This window comes from Colossoma macropomum, unplaced genomic scaffold (assembly GCF_904425465.1).
Source record: "Colossoma macropomum unplaced genomic scaffold, Colossoma_macropomum, whole genome shotgun sequence".
In the NCBI taxonomy this organism is placed as follows: domain Eukaryota; kingdom Metazoa; phylum Chordata; class Actinopteri; order Characiformes; family Serrasalmidae; genus Colossoma; species Colossoma macropomum.
In genome coordinates this window covers 35,188,759-35,207,651 of record NW_023494790.1, presented here as the reverse complement: position 1 = coordinate 35,207,651, position 18,893 = coordinate 35,188,759, and the positions used below count along the sequence as shown (strand labels likewise).

The following is an 18,893-nucleotide window of genomic DNA, read 5'->3' as shown; positions in this document are numbered from 1 at the left end:
CTGGAACTAAGGGGCCCAAACCCTGATAAACAGCCTCAGCCCATTATCCTTCCTCCACCAAACTTTACTGTTGGCACCTGCCATCTGCAAAACCCAGATTTGTTCATCAGACTGTAACATAACATTACAGTTACATACTAAATTACGATTATATAATGATACTATTGTACCTAGTTATTCCCAGCCCTACTGATGGGAACTGGGTGCAAACCCCAGGTGTACCACACACCCCATCACTACAGGTCGTCCCAGAAAATTAACATGTTTATATCAAAATGCACTGCACAATAATACCAGTAATGTATTGAGTACTACTGTATTCATACAGAAGATTAATAAGTTCACAGTGTGTCAGCCACACACTCACACACACCATGTAATCCAGACTTAAAAGGAGGCCAGAGAACAGAACAGGGATTAACACATTCCACTGCACTAATGAACACACACCACAGGGAGGAGGAGAGCTGGACACCGGCCAGTCAGAACAAAGATTCAAACAGGACCTTTCTCACACGCACACATACACACATATATATATATATATAAAATATATATATATATATATATATATATATATATAATATATATATAAAACAACCACCTGAAAGACCTGGTAGACCCCAAAACTGCCCCCATCAGATAAACAGCACTTAAAGCTTTCATCTCTGAGAGAGAGGAGAAAATCAAGCTGCTTCAGATCTGAAAACATCCACAGGTGTTTCTGTCCATCCTTCCACTGTGAGAAGACGACTCAGCGCTGTGGGTCTGAAAGGATGTGTAGCTGATCAAGAAGAACCTCACTGAGAAAAGGAGACGGACACATCAAACAAAGGAGCTGAACGATGGACTGACCACCCCAGAGTCCAGACCTCAACACCACTGAATGTGTTTGAGTACTTCAGAAAATGATCAACCAGCTTCTAAGACTGAACTTTGGAGGCGTGTCTGCAGATTCTTTGAGGAACTGAAAGTGAGTCTCCTGAAAAGAATGGAAGCTGGATTAAAGGTAAAGAGTGGACACAGTAAACACTGGGAAAAAATCAGTAACTTATACTTAACATACATTTTGACTGGACGTTAAATAAATGCAGGGACGTCTCTGACTTTTGCACAGTACTATAAAAGTATATATTCTTACATACAATTTATATGAAACAGTTACACTGGAGACTACGCTGTACTGCTTATGCCTTTAGACAATGTGCTGTCAGAACTGCTCTGTGGTCACAACCAGCCTACAGATAAAGGGCTAGCGGACGCCTTTAACTGGAGACCAGCAAGGTGGAGCTACAATAATGAAGAGTAAGGCCCAATCCCATTTCAGCCCTCACCCCTACCACTTAGCCGTTAGTTTTGCGCGTTCACGTCTAGGGGTAGGGTGTCCCGATTCTTGTTGAGAGAGGGGTAGGGTGAAGCGTTAGGGCTACGTGGTCCTCCAAATGGAGTGTTATGAGAAAAACCGGCAAGATGGCTGAACAAGCGACCAAAGAAACCCACAAATGTGAGAATTTACTCTGTTAAAAATTCTGATAACCACTGTGTTGTCTTAGTTTAATGTCGTTCCAATGTATTATGGTTCTTTTCTTCATAACAAGCATAAAAAATCACTAACAGTATGCTTGTGGCTGTGTCCCAATTGTGTACTACACACTAATACTATACAGTATATATTGCGTTCTATTCTTAATAGTATGAGCTCGACAGGTTAGTACACAAAATATTAAAATACTACACCACCTTACTAACAGGAAGTGACGAATCGTTGCTATGACAACGCACATCATAGCAAGCCAGACTCTGAAGGCTGGCTAACAAATGAAAACATTAGTAAGTGTAACCTGTTTGTTTTCTTACAGAATATTTTACAAATTTGGGATGAACTCACATTTATACACCATTTCTGGTCGCGCTGCCACTGCAGCTGCGCTCGCGGCGCCGTCCGCCATTTATTCAGAATTTTCCAGACGTGGGAATGTCCTCCCTTTCCATTTCCCGTTGGATTGTGGGACAATAGTGTCCATCATTACTATACTCAAAAATCGACTGGTTCTAAGTGTGCATTGTGGATTTTTGAGTATACTCAACTTTGACACTTACTGTACTACATACTACACACTCAAACACTAGTTAGTATTAGTATTAAGTGCGCAAACGGGACCCAGTGAACGTCTCAGTAGCTAGCTAGCTAACTTTCCCATTCCACCTTAAACAGTCCAGCAGTACTGACTCCTGATGCGCCAGAATGTAACTGCTGCTCCATTTAAGGTGGAACGAGAAAATTCGAACAAGAATCTGGAGAATAACTTCAGCTTCATATCACTGAAGAATTAGGGGTGATAATAAATAATTGCCCCCCTCTTTGAAGTCATATGATGCCCTAATTGTAACTAAAGCCCAGCAGTGAGGAGCTGAACTTTACCCTCCTCTGCTGTCACTGCAGACTGGCAGGGTCGCCTACAGAGCAGCGCTGGTAGCTGTTAATGAAGTGATGCTCTTTTTATTTGAGGGTCTCATTTCAGAGGGAAGATTTCAACTACTACCCCTCGTAACTCAGTTTTAAGGAGACATTCAAAAAACAAGGGTAGGGCTAAAAATAAGAAATGGGACGGGGCCCAAGCGTAAGGTTGATGATGAAACTGCATTGGCTGAGCTGAACAAATGCATCCCACTCATTGAGAAGAACAAAAGCAGGTCCGGAAGCTACAGATATACTCGAGGAGAACCGCTCGGTCTGTAAACAACACAAATAAAAAAGGTTCCTGTGAGCGAGAACAGAAGAGGAGAGGTGGACTGGAAGGACAAACAAGAAACAAACAGACCCCTGCATGCTTTCAGAGCCTCCGCCTGGTTGCTAAGGGTTTGGCAGCCTGTTGTTTGGTGAGGGAGGTGGTGTGTATGTGTCTGCAGGGACTCGGCTGAGGAGACCAGAACAGAGGAAAACAAGGTAGAGTTCAGGTGTCTGCAGAATATCTGTGGCTTTAAAACCCAACATACACTCTCAAAAAAGAGGGTTCTTCAAGGGTTCTTTAGTAAAGAAAATGGTTCCATTTAGAACCATGAGTTCTATATACACTCGGAAAAATACGATTCTTCAAGGGTTCTTTAGAGAAGGGAATGGTTCTGTTTAGAACCATGAGTTCTACAAACACTTTAAAAAACAGCTGGTTCTTCAATCATTCTTTAGTAAAGAAAATGGTTCTGTTTAGAACCATGAGTTCTATATAAACTCTTAAAAAGGAACGTTCTTCAATGGCTCCATGAGTTCTAGATACACTCTTAAGAAAACTGGTTCGTTAAGGGTTTTTTAGTAAAGGCAATGGATCTATTTAGAACCACAAGTTCTATATACACTCTTAAAAAATGGTTCTATAATGGTTCGTTAGTAAAGGGAATGGTTCTATTTTAGAATCATGAGTTCTGGATACACTCTTGAGAAAGATGGTTCTACAATGGTTCTTTAGTAAAGGGAATGGTTCTATTTAGAACCATGGGTTCTATATACACTCTTTGAAAAGATAGTTCTTCAAGGGTTATTTAGTAAAGACAATGGTTCTGTTTAGAACCATGAGTTCTACGTACACTCTTAAAAATGGTTCTTCAAAGGTTCTTTAGTAAAGGGAATGGTTCTATTTGGAGCCACAAGTTTTATATAAACCCTTAAAAAAGCTGGTTCTTCAAGGGTTATTTAGTAAAGACAATGGTTCTATATAAAGCCAGGAACATTCAAAGAACCATGTGCATGCTTAAAGGGTTCTTAGCATGGTGAAATGGTTCTTCAGATTGATGGTGAATGTGTTGTATATGGTTCTATAGAGAACCTTTTTGAAAATGGTTCAATATAGCACCAAAAAAGGGTTCTTCTATTGTTACAAGCTTGACATCGTCACAATCGCAGAACGCTTTAACATATACAACACATTCTCCATCAATCTGAAGAACCACTTTAGCATGGTTCATGGTTCTAAACGGATTCAGATCCAACTGAAGATTAAAACAACAAGCGCTAGCATCGTTTCTCAAAAATCTAGAACATGGCAGAGTGATGCTGTGTCTAATTAGCACCCAACCGATATATTGACGACCTGTTTTTTAGGTTTTATCGGTATCTGTGAAAATATCGCTCATTTTTTATTATTATTCATTTTTTGATGTGAACAATGAGGTCATGATGGAGATCAGCTCTACAGAAGCTGCTCACATTTTTTCCTATATTTTATTCTTTATCACACCCTGACAATGCGGAGCCCCTAAGGGGCCGTGGTTAAAGTTAAGGACATTGCGTTCCCTCACAAACAAACTGCGTTCCCTCACAAATGTATTGCTTGTCAGACAGCAAGCAAACGTAGGACCAGAGGTGCCCAACGACATTGCCTACATTAGAGCTTTGTTTTTAGCATAGCTAACGTTAAAAGCTGTTTTCCCAGATTCACCAGTCTTCAGTTTGCTCACTAATAGCATAATCATGTTTGATTTTGAGAAGCGACATGTCTTTATATTTCAATCCAATCTTTTGTTTTTTTTTGCCTCAGCCCTTTAGGGGCTCCGTATGACAATGCATATCAACTAGAGCTGAAAGATGAATCGTTTATCGTTTTTTTAATGATAGCCTACATTAGAGTGTTTTCTTAAGTTTTAAGTTGGAAAATTTAACCTAGTAACACAGCTTGTGAACTGTCAGTAGATAAGTTAGACCAATCAGAGGCAGTCAAACCACCATGTGTTGTGACATCACAACCACATTGTACTGGAAGTCTGGCACATTACGTTCAGGGTTCAAGCCTCAGGCCAGAAAAAGGGAATATCCTGGTCTTCTTGGCCAAGAAAACAGGCCCAAACCTTGATTTATAGAAAATAATCACAATTTAAATCACAGTAAACAATCTGAAAAATCACAATTAGACATTTTCCCCCAATCGTTCAGCCCTAATATCAACACAACATTATTAATGTTACTGCAATGATACGGAAAAAGTTTCCCTGGGCAGGTAAAATAACTGCAAAATTATTTTTTTCCGCTCAATAGTTTATTAAGAAGGAGCTCTTTTCTGACGAGGGATTGGACACACTAAAGTGTAGATGTGATTATCTGTAAGTGCATCAAAGGAAGCGGCGCTGACGCTCCCGAAGGCAGTAAACAATCCACTCGAATCACGGCGTAGATCAGCCGTGCCTAAGCCCGTAATTAATACAGTGAGGAGCTTAGCGCTCTATTATATCTCCATGGAGACGGTGAGGTCTGGACGTACTGACGGTGGGGGGGTCGGAGGGCAACGTCCCGGCGAGACAGAGTGACATTTACAGGAAAGGACAGAGCAGAGGAGAGTCACGCAAAAAGGCCCCTGAAACGGACCCAGTTACGAAAGAGAGCTCTACGGCTTTCACTTACAGCGCCGGACTAAAGTCCGACGCCTTCTCGTGGAGGAGCTCTTCTTTAGTTTTAGCGTTTTCCATTTGAAATAACGGTTAATAAAGGTTTATAAACTATGTAATTAACACATTTAGAGGTACTCCAATAAGGAATACTGTCCCCACCTACCAACAACTCCTGATTGGCTCAAACACATCAGCGAGGACATGAACGGGCTCATATCACGGAAAACCGAACTTTACCGAAGACAGAATGTAAACATTGACGGTTTAAAATGTACCGTCCACCCCCACAGTCCATACATGGGAACTAGCCCTGTTTGAACTGCTTTTATGACGTCACAAAAACTAATCAATTACATATATCCTCCCATTTGGCCTGCAGCAGTTTAGCCCCGCCCACTCAGGCTAAAGTGTTAAGGAGTGTTTCGGTCTGGACTGCACAATACAGAGCAGCCATTCAGAGCTCATTTACATATACCAGCCTTAAAGGCACGGCGTCAAAAACAGCCAGTTTCACTGTTGGGGACAGAGAGGTGGGAAAACGGTAAAAATGATTATTATTATGAATTATTTTGGTATATAAACCACAAACAAACGCAAAAAAATAAAAGAAAAACAGGGCACCTTAGTAATTAAGACGATATGATAACTGTGAAACATACCCCGCTCTAAATTTCACTACAGTTCAAATAAAACCAACTTATTAGACGGCATATTAAGTAAATCAAATATTTTATTTTGGAAAAAAAAGCATGCAGGCATATTTATATTTCGGCCTTAAATGCAGAAAATTTCACACAAGTGGACGATATGGCAAAGATGTGATGTCATGATACTCCAAGAAGTTTTGATGATACATAATATGCCATGATATGTATTTTTTCTGACATGATCATTTGGAAAAGACAAAGTAGTGCTGTGTTTTAAAAAATACGGTCAAAAACTACAAATAGAGTGAAATATTCAACATTTCACTTACTGAGCTGCACTCAATCCAGTAAAAGAGGACTAATTATCCTCTCTTGTATCCACACATCCAGCTGGGGTTTTTATGTACTGACCATCTCCAAGATACACTCAGAAAAGCATACTGTGACATAACGTGATGTAATTTATCATAATAATGATAATTAATGTCATATTAACCAGCACTAACTTCACACGCATTCATTTGCTTGTAAATTGCATTAAACTAAATCTCATTTGCACCGCATAAAGTAAAGCTTCCTGCAACTGACTTGAAACTCGGACGCAACAGTTGCAACCAGGTGAAGTTTGTTTCCTAAAACAGCCAACAGTGGATAATGTTTTGTTTCAACCAGCCGATTTCATTAAAAAAAGGCATCATTACTGAGACAGGAGGATGAAAAACGGGCTGAAATATGGTGAGCATGTGCTGTTTAGAGTCGCCCTGTAAAACCTAAAATTATAAAAGACAGAGACGTCGGGTCGGGAGTTTTTCAGACTGTGTCATACGTTTTTACATGTTGATGTCACACACATGCTCAAAAAGAAGGTCAGACTCGATGTTTATATCTCAAATCCAAAGCAAAATACGAATGAAGAAATGATGACAATGGTAGATCAGGGGTGGACTACTGACCAGGCCAGTGGAGCCAGTTCCCAGTGGCCTCTGACTGCCTTGGGTGGGTTCAAATATTAAGGACAATTTACTGCAGACATAACAGCCATAAAATATGTACAAATGACTGCTCTCTTTTTAGGTCCCTCTCATTTTAGATTATTCCTGCCTCATGGGATGATGCTGCTGCTGTTGCAATCAGACAGTCTGTTCGAAATACACCTGTTTTGGCATAACAACCTGGTTTCTGATAAAAAGAAAAAAAGAATAATTTTGCATAAACTCTTACAATGTAGACACAACAGAATACTGCACATCACAAAGGTTAATTGGGTTTAGTTTCAAAACAAAAAAGAAACAAACGCCTTGCAGAAAGCGAACAAACACAAAAGTGAACTACTGTTCGTTCTCACTTAGCAGGGGCTTATTTCACGAAGGAAAGTTTCTCAGTTTAGCCAGATATCTTACGCCCAAAGTCAAGGCTGTCCAGAGAAAAAGAGCTGAGGGACATTCCTGTTGGATGATCCTCGTCTTTGGGCTTAAGTTACTTGGCTAACAGAGAAATCCTGCTTTGTGAAATACTGAAACACCCCACAGGTCTTATTTTATACAGTTGTTTATGTGTTAATTGTTAGCATTCGGTTGAGGGTCTCCCAAAGACGCTTTTGCCCAGGGGCCTCACAAGACCATGATCTGCCCATGTAGTAGATAATCCACTTACATCCTCATCCTTCACCAAGTTTTGACTGAGTTCTCTTTGGACTCTTTTCCACCGTAGAGCCAAATGGTTCCCAGGGCCGTACTGTGCTTATGCAAACTCGTGAGAACGTTTATGGTTTCTTTTTCCATCCGCTACTCACAAGAGTGGCTCAGCGACGCCCAACAGGCTAAACACACAGAACATGTTTGGCTCCGGCTGTCATTCCAACACCGGGCACTCAATTTTGTGCTTTCTGAGTCTTTATCCTCTAAATAGGTGTAACCAAGCCTGTACTGGTTGCTGTGTGTGGAACCTTTATCCTGCTAATGACGTTACCTGCTAACAGTGTTAGCCTAGCCCAGCAGGCTACAGTTCAAAACACTACAGAACAGGTTTGATTTTGGCTTTCTGTCACACCAACACCAGTCACTCGACTTGTACTGTGGTGTTTGGATCTGTAGGTCACTTAAGCAACAGAACACGAGAGGGAGTGTGTTATCGCGGAATTACATCATGGCTGTGATTTGGTCGCAGGCACGAGCCGAAAGCGAGTTGCTATGTCAGAGCAACGAACTCTGCCCACTCACTGCACAGCCAGCAGTTCGTTCTCCAGCTCCTTACACTAAATTCCCAAACTGTCATCACCACTGAGCAGCTTTTCAGTCGGCAGCTGTGACAGAAGAACAGCTAAACAACCTGGAATCAGCCAGAAATGAACCCAACACCATTCGCCAAACTAAATGGGCTGTAAGATGCTTTACAGACTGGCTGGAACAAAACAACATTAATACTGATCTGGCAAAAACTGACAAAACTGAGCTAAACTTGATATTGCGGCAGTTTTATGGATCAGTCCGATTTGGTCAGACTCTGAAGATCAGACTACACGTTATGCGAATTGTGTTGGGTTCATTTCTGGCTGATTCCAGGTTGTTCAGCTGTTCTTCTGTCACAGCTGCCGACTGAAAAGCTGCTCAGTGGTGATGACAGTTTGGGAATTTAGTGTCGTCTCATCTTCAGAGTCTGACCAAATCGGCTGTCGGTCAAATGTAATGTCCATTTTCTGTTTGTGGTAAAGTAAGAAGTAAAAACATTCAAATGGCTTGAGCGTCTCCTACAGCTGTCAAAGTCATTGCTTAGCATTGGCATCTCGGCGGAGTGATACAGTGTTTGTGACAGAACGCTTCTCAACCAATCAGCTTGCGTGGTTGTACTGTTGTATAATGGGCTATATTAGCTGGTTAGCATTAGATTAAGAGGCTGACACCAGTTCCAAACACCATAGAACAGGTTTAGCTTAGGCTTTCTGTGCCTCTGACACCAGCCACTTGACTTTGCTTTCTCAGATCTGTGTCGTTTAACTTGCATCAGTGTAGCTTCTGTTAGTCAGAACAGAACCTGTTCTGTGGTAGGAAGAGCTGGTTTCATGCTAGCTAAGCTAATGCTAACCAGCTACTCTCTCCTAGTTAGCAACAATTGCTGCTAGTTTGATGGTTTGACATTTACAGGATGGTGCACTGCTTTCACATTTTTGACGGCCGTGTAAGCAAACCAAACTTCGTTTTTTGGTTTCTGCAAGATACGGTGACACATTTCCAACGTAAAAGTCATCCCACGAAGAAGTTCTGCGGCCCTGAGCACGGTTAGCTAGCTGTGTCAAGAAAAAGCATTTGTAAGCATTCCCTGTTGAATGGGTTCTACGTAAAAATGCCTCTAGAACGACTACTCTCCGTGCCCAGAACCGTTCGGCCCTACGTTGGAAAAGAAGCCTTCGAATACTCTTTCAATGTGCTCACAGTCAGATTCTTCCTCTTGGGGAAGGGGTCCGAAGCACAATCCATGTTACAAAATGTTCGTCCGTTGTGTGCAATTACACATTTCCACCAGAGAGGTCTCCAAATCCCCAAAGCTTACATAGTGCAGCTTTAAGTTTGTTCCCTGTAGAAGACTCAGAAAATCATTATGTCATTTAAACTATTTAAACTTTTGCATATAACTGTATATGACGGACTGTGCAGCAAACGAGAGAATGGCGTAACAGTGACTGTGGGATGGGGTGGGGGGGCACTACCACCAACATAGTCAGCAGACTCATAAACCTTAATATATACAGACAGCCAGTCCTTACAATGCATTACTTACTTTTCACCGCTGCTGTCTTACTCAGACACTCATAACATGCTGCTTCTCCTCCTTCACCCCCCCCACTTTCCTTTCTCTTCCTTCTAATTCCGCCGTCTCTATTTAGAGTATTAACATTCAGAATGGAGAGACACGTTTCTTGACCTCTACCTTCCGAATCCAAATTGAATTCCATTAGGAAAAGGTTTGATGTATGCTGAGCCAACATTACTCGTCAGCATATTTCAATACATAATCAACGGACATGATGTTGTAACGTACCTCGTAATACGAAGAGATGTAGAGAGTTGTCATTTCAGACTATTATTTACTCGCAAAGCGCTGAGCATAATCAGCCAATCATTCTGCATTAGACATGTGTAACTGAAAACAGAACAAGTAAGAAGCTCATTAAACTGTTCTAGCCTTAAGAATAAGACCAACAATCCACCATAACCCTGCGTATGGTCAATAAATCTGCAAATGCACAGAGACGAAATGTGACAGCTGATCATCTGACGTTGAAAACAGCACAGAAAAGTGAGTCAGAGGCAGAGGCAGCCTTGAGAGATCACATGCCTTTCGCTCAATGAGAAAAGGTCAATTTGTTAAAATCACCTCTGTGAACTCGCCAGCCTTTACAGCATGTTCTGCTCAGATATGCCATCGACAGGCTACTGACAGAAAGATGGGAAGATTATATTCTGGCGCCACAGTGTAACTGCTGCACTACTTAAGGTGGAGTGAGAAATCTGAATAAGAAGCTAAGCTTTGTGCTAAGAAGTGGGTCCACTGGTGAGTCCTTGGTGATCTTCAAATTCGCAACTGGACATTGTATTGATTTTCTGAGTGCTATCTTCTCTACCTACACTCAAAAAAATGAAATCACTCTATTGTTGGTTTTAATCAGTTTTCTCTAGTTGATATTACTTAGCAAATACATGTAGGTCAGTGAAAATGAGTTAATTGTGCTGTTACAATGAAATTAAAGGAGCTGTCAGATTTATTTCATAAGTGTTTGTTTGGTTCATGTAATGTTGTTGAGTAAAACTCAACATTTTCCCACACTAGCCACGTTTACATGCAGCCTGATAATCCGTTAATAATCAGACTAATAGCTCAATCGGAATAGAATAGGTCCACGAAAACACCTCAGTCGGAACAGACTAGTCCGATTGAGGCCATTCCGAATACAATTTCTATCCGATTGAACGAGGTGGATAATCCTGTAAATAAGCTGTTAAATAGAAGAATAATCACCATGTAAACGCCTGTATCTGATTACATTCCCTATCGGAAAGTTTAAGTACGTTCTGCATTTTCTCCGCCAATTTAGTCATATCCGATTCCACCCACTAGTCAGGACTCCCCCAATCACACGATACCACCACTAGGAGGGTGAAAGCTGGCACAGGCTTCCTCCAAGTCATGGGAGGCACCACCGCATCGTTTCAAACTGCCACTAACGCAACATCACTGGACATCTGAACGTGTTTGGAGGAGAACGCCAACCACCAGTTCTGTTAGCTCAGCTAATAGACACCTGCGCTAGCTAGTATCATGCTGAGTGATGGGGGAAGAAGGAGGGCCATTCTACCCACCCAGAGAGAGCCAGATGAGAGATGGGCCAAACGTTTAAGACGGTTGCGGGATGGTTGCGCCAGTTGGTAACGTTATATTAGTCCATCAAGTATCTTAGAACTTATCACAGTTGCATGGAACCACCTGACATAACATTTTTAAGAAAATCCATCATTTAATTGTTTTGAGTAGTACATAAAATAATCAGTCCAGTTAATCATAACACATAACGCAGTGCGGCCTGGGTTATAAACGCCCTCAGCTATGTCTTTGGTCACCGTGCATGGAACGGTAGCAGGAAAGAAGCGATTCCAGTTATCCTAAATAAGGCGATCCCTTTTTGCTTTCATAGTTCATAGCATGTCATACTCTGCTCTAAACCACAGCCTGAATTAAGGCCTGGATACAGTTTGGGAGAGGTTTTCAATACATATTTGTGGACACTTGGGAGATTTATTTCTAGTGTTTGTTAGCAACATTAGCCTCATAACTCCAGTTCAAAACTACAGAAGCACAACCTTGACACCAAACACGTCTTAGTGGATGAACATCTGTGTAAATGGAAAATTACAAATTAGATTTTTTTTTTTGGCAAACTATTTCTTCAAAATCTTGTGCCCTCTTGCATTTTTCATAATATAATAATGATTATAAAATAAATATGAAATGGGCGGGCTCCACCCAAACTGTCTCTGACCAAATCTCATTGTATTTGGAGGAGATGATGATGAAGCTGACTTGACTTGTGAATACATTACTGAATCAGATATTTGGACAAATCTACAAAAAAAAAATCTGACAATATGAACTGAACTTGTCAAATGTAAGACGTTTGCCTGCTGTCGCTCCTATGAGGATTTTGCAGTATTACGTCAGGAATTGCTGCACTGTCCCTGGATTAAGGGTCCCGGTCCAAAAGCTTTGCCCAGTGATGACTTGTCACGCCAGTAGGCATCTAGCATCAGATGTAACTTCTCCAAAAACGCTAACATGGATTTCACTTAAGCCCTTCTAAAAGGGACGAAGCACAGTCCTTTGAGTCCACCGTGAACAGTAAGCTTAGTGCTAACCTTTCACACTCACAGCAAAAACACTTCCCATATGAATATGAAGATGTCAACGCTCCACAGGATTCGCGATAACATGCTACGACTAGTCAGCAACAACTTGATATCAAAGTTTCAACAAGGCACGCAAATGCAATAGTTTACAAGACCTCAACCAGCTTAGTCGCTCCCTGAGGCCCCTGGCAATCAGTCCCTACATACTGGCTTTTGGGTTTCCCTTCGAACCTAAGTAATCCCTTCGAACTGTTAGTAATCAATAAGTAATATTTTGGTAACAATGATTACATATCATTATATGTCCAAAAGTTTGTAGACGCCTGCTCCTCCAGCGTTTCCTCTGAAATCAGGGGTACGAACAGGGAGTTTGCTGCAGTAACAGCCTCTACTCTTCTGGTAAGGCTGTACACTAGATACTGGAACATTGCTGTGAGGATCTGACTGCATTCAGTCACAAAAGCATTAGTGAGGTCAGGTGCTGATGTCGGATGATCAGTTCTGAATCCAACTCATCCCAACAGTATTGGATGGAGCTCCATCACTCCAAAGTACACAGTTCCACTGCTCCACAGCCCAGTGCTGGGGGGGGCTGTATATCCCTCCAACCCAGGTTTGGCATTGGGCTTAGTGAGCTTAGTCTCATGTGCAGAGCGTCCCACTCCACTGACCATGCCTTTCTATGGAGATTATCCAAGCTATGGCTGCCATACAGCAATGGTGCACTGAATTCACTCATTAGGACTGTCTGGATGCTTTTGGAATAAACTGATGAGGTCATGAAAAATCGTTTAGTCTCCTTAATATCTCATTTAATTCCACGTGTAGCCTGCAGACACAGAGAGAGCAATATTTACAGAGCTGCTGAAGGCTGGGCCTGACGTATAATGTTGATGTCATAACCACAAGGCTGCAGGTTCCATTCTCTTCATGGTAAACTGAAGACATGCAAGGTCTAGTATCGCTTCTGTCACTGCTGCCTGAACAAGTCACGTCTCGCGTCTTTTCCCACTGAACCACAACAATGTTAATAACAGCAATTAGTCACTTGCTCATGCATACGCTTTGATTCAATGTGTTGAGAAGGACTGTCTGTCACTCGTACACTCATAAGCACACGGCCTACACAGGTGCTTAGAGACGTGGGCCCATACCTACGGTGGAGTAAACACTTGTACATTATTCATCAGCCTCATTAAACATGCACAAGATGTACGTTCCTTCTATGTAGCTGGTGACATATTGTCGATACATCATTAAGCATGCTGTGGTCAGACCAATGTCAATGCATGTGTTCACGCTGCCCATCCCTTATGAAGAAGCAGTTATCTGAGACAGGAATGTGTTAAGGGCTGTGATTCCATCAGTGGATCTTTTCCCTTTTTTGCAGGTCCAGCGATTTGAACCACACTATATGGCCAAAAGTATGTGGACACTCTCTTAACTATGGAATTGGGATGTTTCAGCCCCATTCATTGTTAACAGGTGTATAAAATCAAGCACATGGCCATGTAATCTCTGTAGACAAACAGTGGCAGTACAATGGGTCAGAGCCTTGTGACTTGAAATGTGCCACTGTCATAAAATGCCACCTTTGCCACAAGTCAAATTTCTGCCCTGTTAGATCTGCCCTGGTCAACTGTAAGTGGCATCACTGTGAAAGGGAAGCAACTATGAGCAACAACGGCTTAGCCACAAAGGGGTTGACCATGCACCAAGTACTGAACTGCATATCGCATAAAAAGTCATCTACCATCTATTATATCACTCACTACAGAGTTTCAAACTGCCTCTGGAAGCAACTTCACCTTTGCTATTTCACTGTCTATTGCGCATAACAGCCAAAGATTCAGAGAATCAGGAGAAATCGAACCACAACTGAATGTCTGTGACCTTCGATACCTCAGACAGCAATGCATTAAAAACCGCCATGCTTCTGTTGTGATTTCACCACATGGACTCAGGGGATACCTATCGATACACACAGTTTGTCACAGCATCCACAAACGCAAATGCGCAGCGGAAGCCAGAAAACGCTGCCGACTTCTCTGGGCTCAAGCTCATCTGAATTGGACCGACGCACAGTAAAAACATGTATTCTGGTACAACCTTTCTTGTTTATGGAAATAATGGACTGTTTTTTTCTGGCCACAGATTGCTACCAGCATAAAGTTCAAAAGCCCGCGTCTCTCATGTGCAAAGATTTTGGAGCAACATACGCTGCTGTCATGCTCCGGTCCCAACTTTCTCTGGAATGTGCTTTATTTTGGATGCAAGTACATTTACAAAAAGTGAATAGTTCATAAGGTAAAACATCGAAGTTCTTCAGCATCTACAGCATCAAACATTAAAATATTTACCCAGCATTTTGTCGAAAGTCTCTAAAACAATAAAGTGACCTAAACAGTCTTTGTATGCATTTAGTACATGCTAAATACAGTCAATGAACTCAATACATTTTTCTGCTAAAATCTTTGTTTTTATAAAGCTTTGAAAAGTTAGTAACTATTAATGTGATTATAAATGCCAATAACGTGTTTTCCTAGGTTGATCCTTTTAACCACGCGTAGCAGTGCAGGCCGAAGCCCAGCTGCAGTGTGCTGTATGTTGCTATGATAGAATCCGTGACTATAGCCTTCTCATTGACGTACAGCTTTTAAATGGCTTTGAAACCAATACTTTCAGCAGCTTCAGCTTTGTCTGTTTTTTAATAAAGCATACTCTGATTTTATGTGTGTACACCTGTACAATGCCGTGTTTGCTTGTCATGGACTGATAGCGGTTTTGAGTTCGGCTCAAAATTAGAACAGAACAGTCACTAGTGAAGCGTTTGGTAAAGTTTTGGTAGAGTTAGGATTTATTAGGAATTAGGAATAATTTATTTTAATGAAATAAACATAATTAAGTCACAGGGTCACTCAAAGCAAACAGATTTTAGTCGAAGTCAGTTAAAAGTCCAGAATGGGTTTTGAACTCTGACTGCTCCAGATATGATTTATATCATATATACATTCATTGGTTGAAACGTGCAGCCACTGTTGCTCTCACTGGAGGTCAGCTGTGAAAACTGGAAACTGCGTTTACTCTGTGGAAATCACATGTTCAGGTTCAGCATTTACCTGATAATGTTACTGAATTATGTAATAAATACATCCTGATGAAGCTGGTTTTGTCCACTTATATACTATAATAAATTGTGCTGCTTTTTAAATTGAATAAATCTTTCTTTGGGGTCAAATTTGAGCAAATAAGACAAATACATTTAATTGCAATTACTTTCATCATTTAACTGCGCTAGTTTTTTTACGTCATAATGATATCGGTCTCACTTATGTTAATCATGACATTTGATCTATGAGATAATGAAATCACAGAAGGCTGCAACATAAAATCACTGCATTTGTTCATTGTAGGCTCCGAGCACACAATTCTGTCCCATCCGAGATGAGTTTCTGAGGGGGTTTGGATAAATCAGAGCATTCACACACATTATTTGAGCCTGGCTACTCTTTAACAAAGTCACATCAATGGTTTGTTCTACATTAATATCCTGCAATATATCATGATCTCAATATGTAGCTTTATAATTGCAATGCTGACATCTTGTTTATATTGTGCAACCCTAATTTATAGTGCCCCTGATATCTTTCTCATTAATATGTATCATATTAAGTAACTAGTCATAACTGCAGCAATCAACAAAAAGGATGTAAATTAAGATCAATGTACCCACAACGGGCTGATAAAAACAGCTCCACAATTAATCCCAACTGTTATCAAAAGATATATATGTCCTGCCTCCATTCTCTCTCTCTCTCTCTCTCTCTCTCTCTCTCTCTCTCTCTCTCTCACCTCCTGGACTCTCCAGAGAGTTGAGGGACCCAGCCTCCTCTAGAGACAGCCTGTTAAAGAGACTCCCAGCCATACTTCAGCTCCGCTGCCGTCCGTCTCCCGCTCTGCCTCTCGCTCGCTCTCTTCCTCACGCTCCTTCCATTCCCTCCCTTTTTTCCACCTCCTTGACGTCAGCACCAGCTAGCAGACGGCCCCTCCCCTCCCAGCCTCTCTATTCTCCCTCATTGCATCCATCTCCTCAAGACATAAAGGCAGTAAACGCTGTATGAGTCTACATGATATATAACAGGAGATACTATACGACAGTAGATACTATATAATGGTACTATAAGACAGTATGGGCTATACATACTATATGATGGTAGATACTATATAACAGTATAGACTATAGGTACTACATGATGGTATAGGCTAGAGACACTATATGATGGTAGATACTACATGACGGTATAGGCTATTCGTACTATATGACGGTAGGTACTATATGGCAGTATAGGCTAGAGGCACTATATGATGGTAGGTACTATACGATGGTACAGGCTACATATAGTACATATGATGGTAGGAACTATATGATGATATAGGCTATATTATTATATGATGGCAGATACTATATGATGGTATAGACTAGAGGAACTATATGATGGCACTATATAAGAGTAGGTACTATATGACAGTAGGCACCACTTGAAGGTACAGTCTATAGATACTATATGACAGTATGTGCTAAATCACAGCATTATGTGACGACACAGGATATATATGTACTATTTGAGGACAAGAACTATCTGATGGCACCATATGACAGTAGGCAATATATGAAGATATAATCAACAGGTAGTATATGACAGTAGGTGCTATATTACAGCACTATATTGCACTATATGACAGTAGGCACTTCATGAAGGTACAGGCTATAGGTACTATATGACAGTATGAGATATATTACAGCACTATATGTCAGTAGGTACTATATGACAGTTGGCACTATATGAAGACACAGGCTATATGTACTACATGTGGACAGGATCTGATGGCACCATATGACAGTAGGCAGTGTATGAAGATGCAGGCCGTAGGTTCTATATGACAATATGCACTATATGACAGTAGGCACTATATGAAGATATAATCTATAGGTAGTATATGACAGTAGGTGCTATATTACAGCACTATATGACAGTAGATACTACGTGAAGGTATAGGCTACAGGTGCTATATGACAATTTGATGGCACTATATGACAGTAGGCATTATACGAAGGTATAGGCTATAGGTACTACGTGACGGTAGACACAATATGATGGATGAAAAGTGGACAGGACTCTTGGTTCACTTTCACATCCCATCAGTTCTTTTAGCTGGACAATGTCAGTTTAGAAGAGACAACACAGCCACACCCTTCTCTCTCTCTCTTTTTCTTTCTTTTGCCTGACAACCACCCTGAGGGATCTTGGCACAGCTGAGAGCCAGCCCGAGAGAGAGAGCGAGAGAGAGGGAAAGAGAGAGAGAGAGAGAGTTGTAGTGTAACGACTCCCCCGAGAAAACAGAGGAAAGGGAGGAGAACTGTTCCTCTCCCTGCAGGCCCTGAATCCTTCCAGAGATGAAATAAAAAAAATATAAACAAAAACAGAGAGAGCGCGGTCTTAATCCGAGGCAACGAAGACGTGCAAGGACTCATTATCGCCACACTTCTCAGAAGAAAGGCAAAGGCCGGACGGACTTACCAAACGCCATTCGCTCATTCCCCTTTTATTAGCACGCCGCCCTGTTTGCCGACGTTTCTTTGTTGCCAAAAATCTTTGTTCTGACAGTTGGAGTCTGCCTGAAAGATCCAAGTCTTTGAACGAACGCTAGATCCCAAAGCCAAACCAAAGACGATGCAGCTTCCCCAAACACTCGTTAAAAGCTGAGACTTTAAAGACAGCAAATAAGAATCTAAAATCATTTTTTGAAGCCATACGTGAGCACATCTTGTCGTGTAACACTGCTCAGAGCTGGGTGAGTCATTCACCCTCTGAGGAAAGAGATCATGACAGACTGATAAAGCAAAGTTGAACTCAAAAGATGGTATCAATTTTTTTTCATGTATTATTTTGCCAAGGATGTTCTCTTTCTATTTTGGCACCAGTATCATCCTCTACTGGTGGGACAGTTCAATTTCAGCATGTAAGCCTTCTTGGACTGCACTAAGGAGTAACGTCTAGTTACCAGATGGTCGTTCACTTTAGGCTCCTTTGGGTTGTCTCGTTGTAGAGATGTTGTCTGATTGTAAAAGTTTTAAGGTGTTGGCAGTGGAACTGAAAGGTGCTCATGGTCCCCTGTCAGATACTTTGGAGCCACTGGTGCTGCACACCGACTATCCACTTTATCAGAAATCCCTCCCTTGACCTTGCTGGTGGACAGTTAAAATGTAGAAAATAAGCTGAGAAGAAGAAAAGTGTAAAAACTTCTCTACACCTTCCAATCAAATCAGACTCGACCTGGACTAGCACCCAAGAGACAAAAGACTGAACCTGGGCTCGAACCCCTGGGGCTCAAGACTTGACCTGGACTCAGACCCCAGAGACTCAAGACTTGACTCACATCCCAAAGACTTGAGACTCGACTCACACCCCAGAGA

General features: G+C 41.4%; 1 protein-coding gene across 5 annotated transcripts in view; it reads right to left on the bottom strand.

Annotated features, from left to right (window-relative positions):
* Positions 1-18,893, bottom strand: part of mpp2b (membrane protein, palmitoylated 2b (MAGUK p55 subfamily member 2)) — a 73,800-nt gene that overhangs the window by 32,969 nt on the left and 21,938 nt on the right. For 3 of the 5 annotated variants that reach the window (XM_036573198.1, XM_036573199.1, XM_036573201.1), the window contains exon 1: positions 16,271-16,377. The exons of the other annotated variants lie outside the window; for them this stretch is intronic. In XM_036573198.1, coding sequence (XP_036429091.1) covers positions 16,271-16,343 — 73 coding nt within the window. In that variant the 5' untranslated portion in view covers positions 16,344-16,377. Of the gene's footprint in view, positions 1-16,270; positions 16,378-18,893 lie in introns of those variants that run through there. 5 annotated transcript variants of the gene reach the window in all.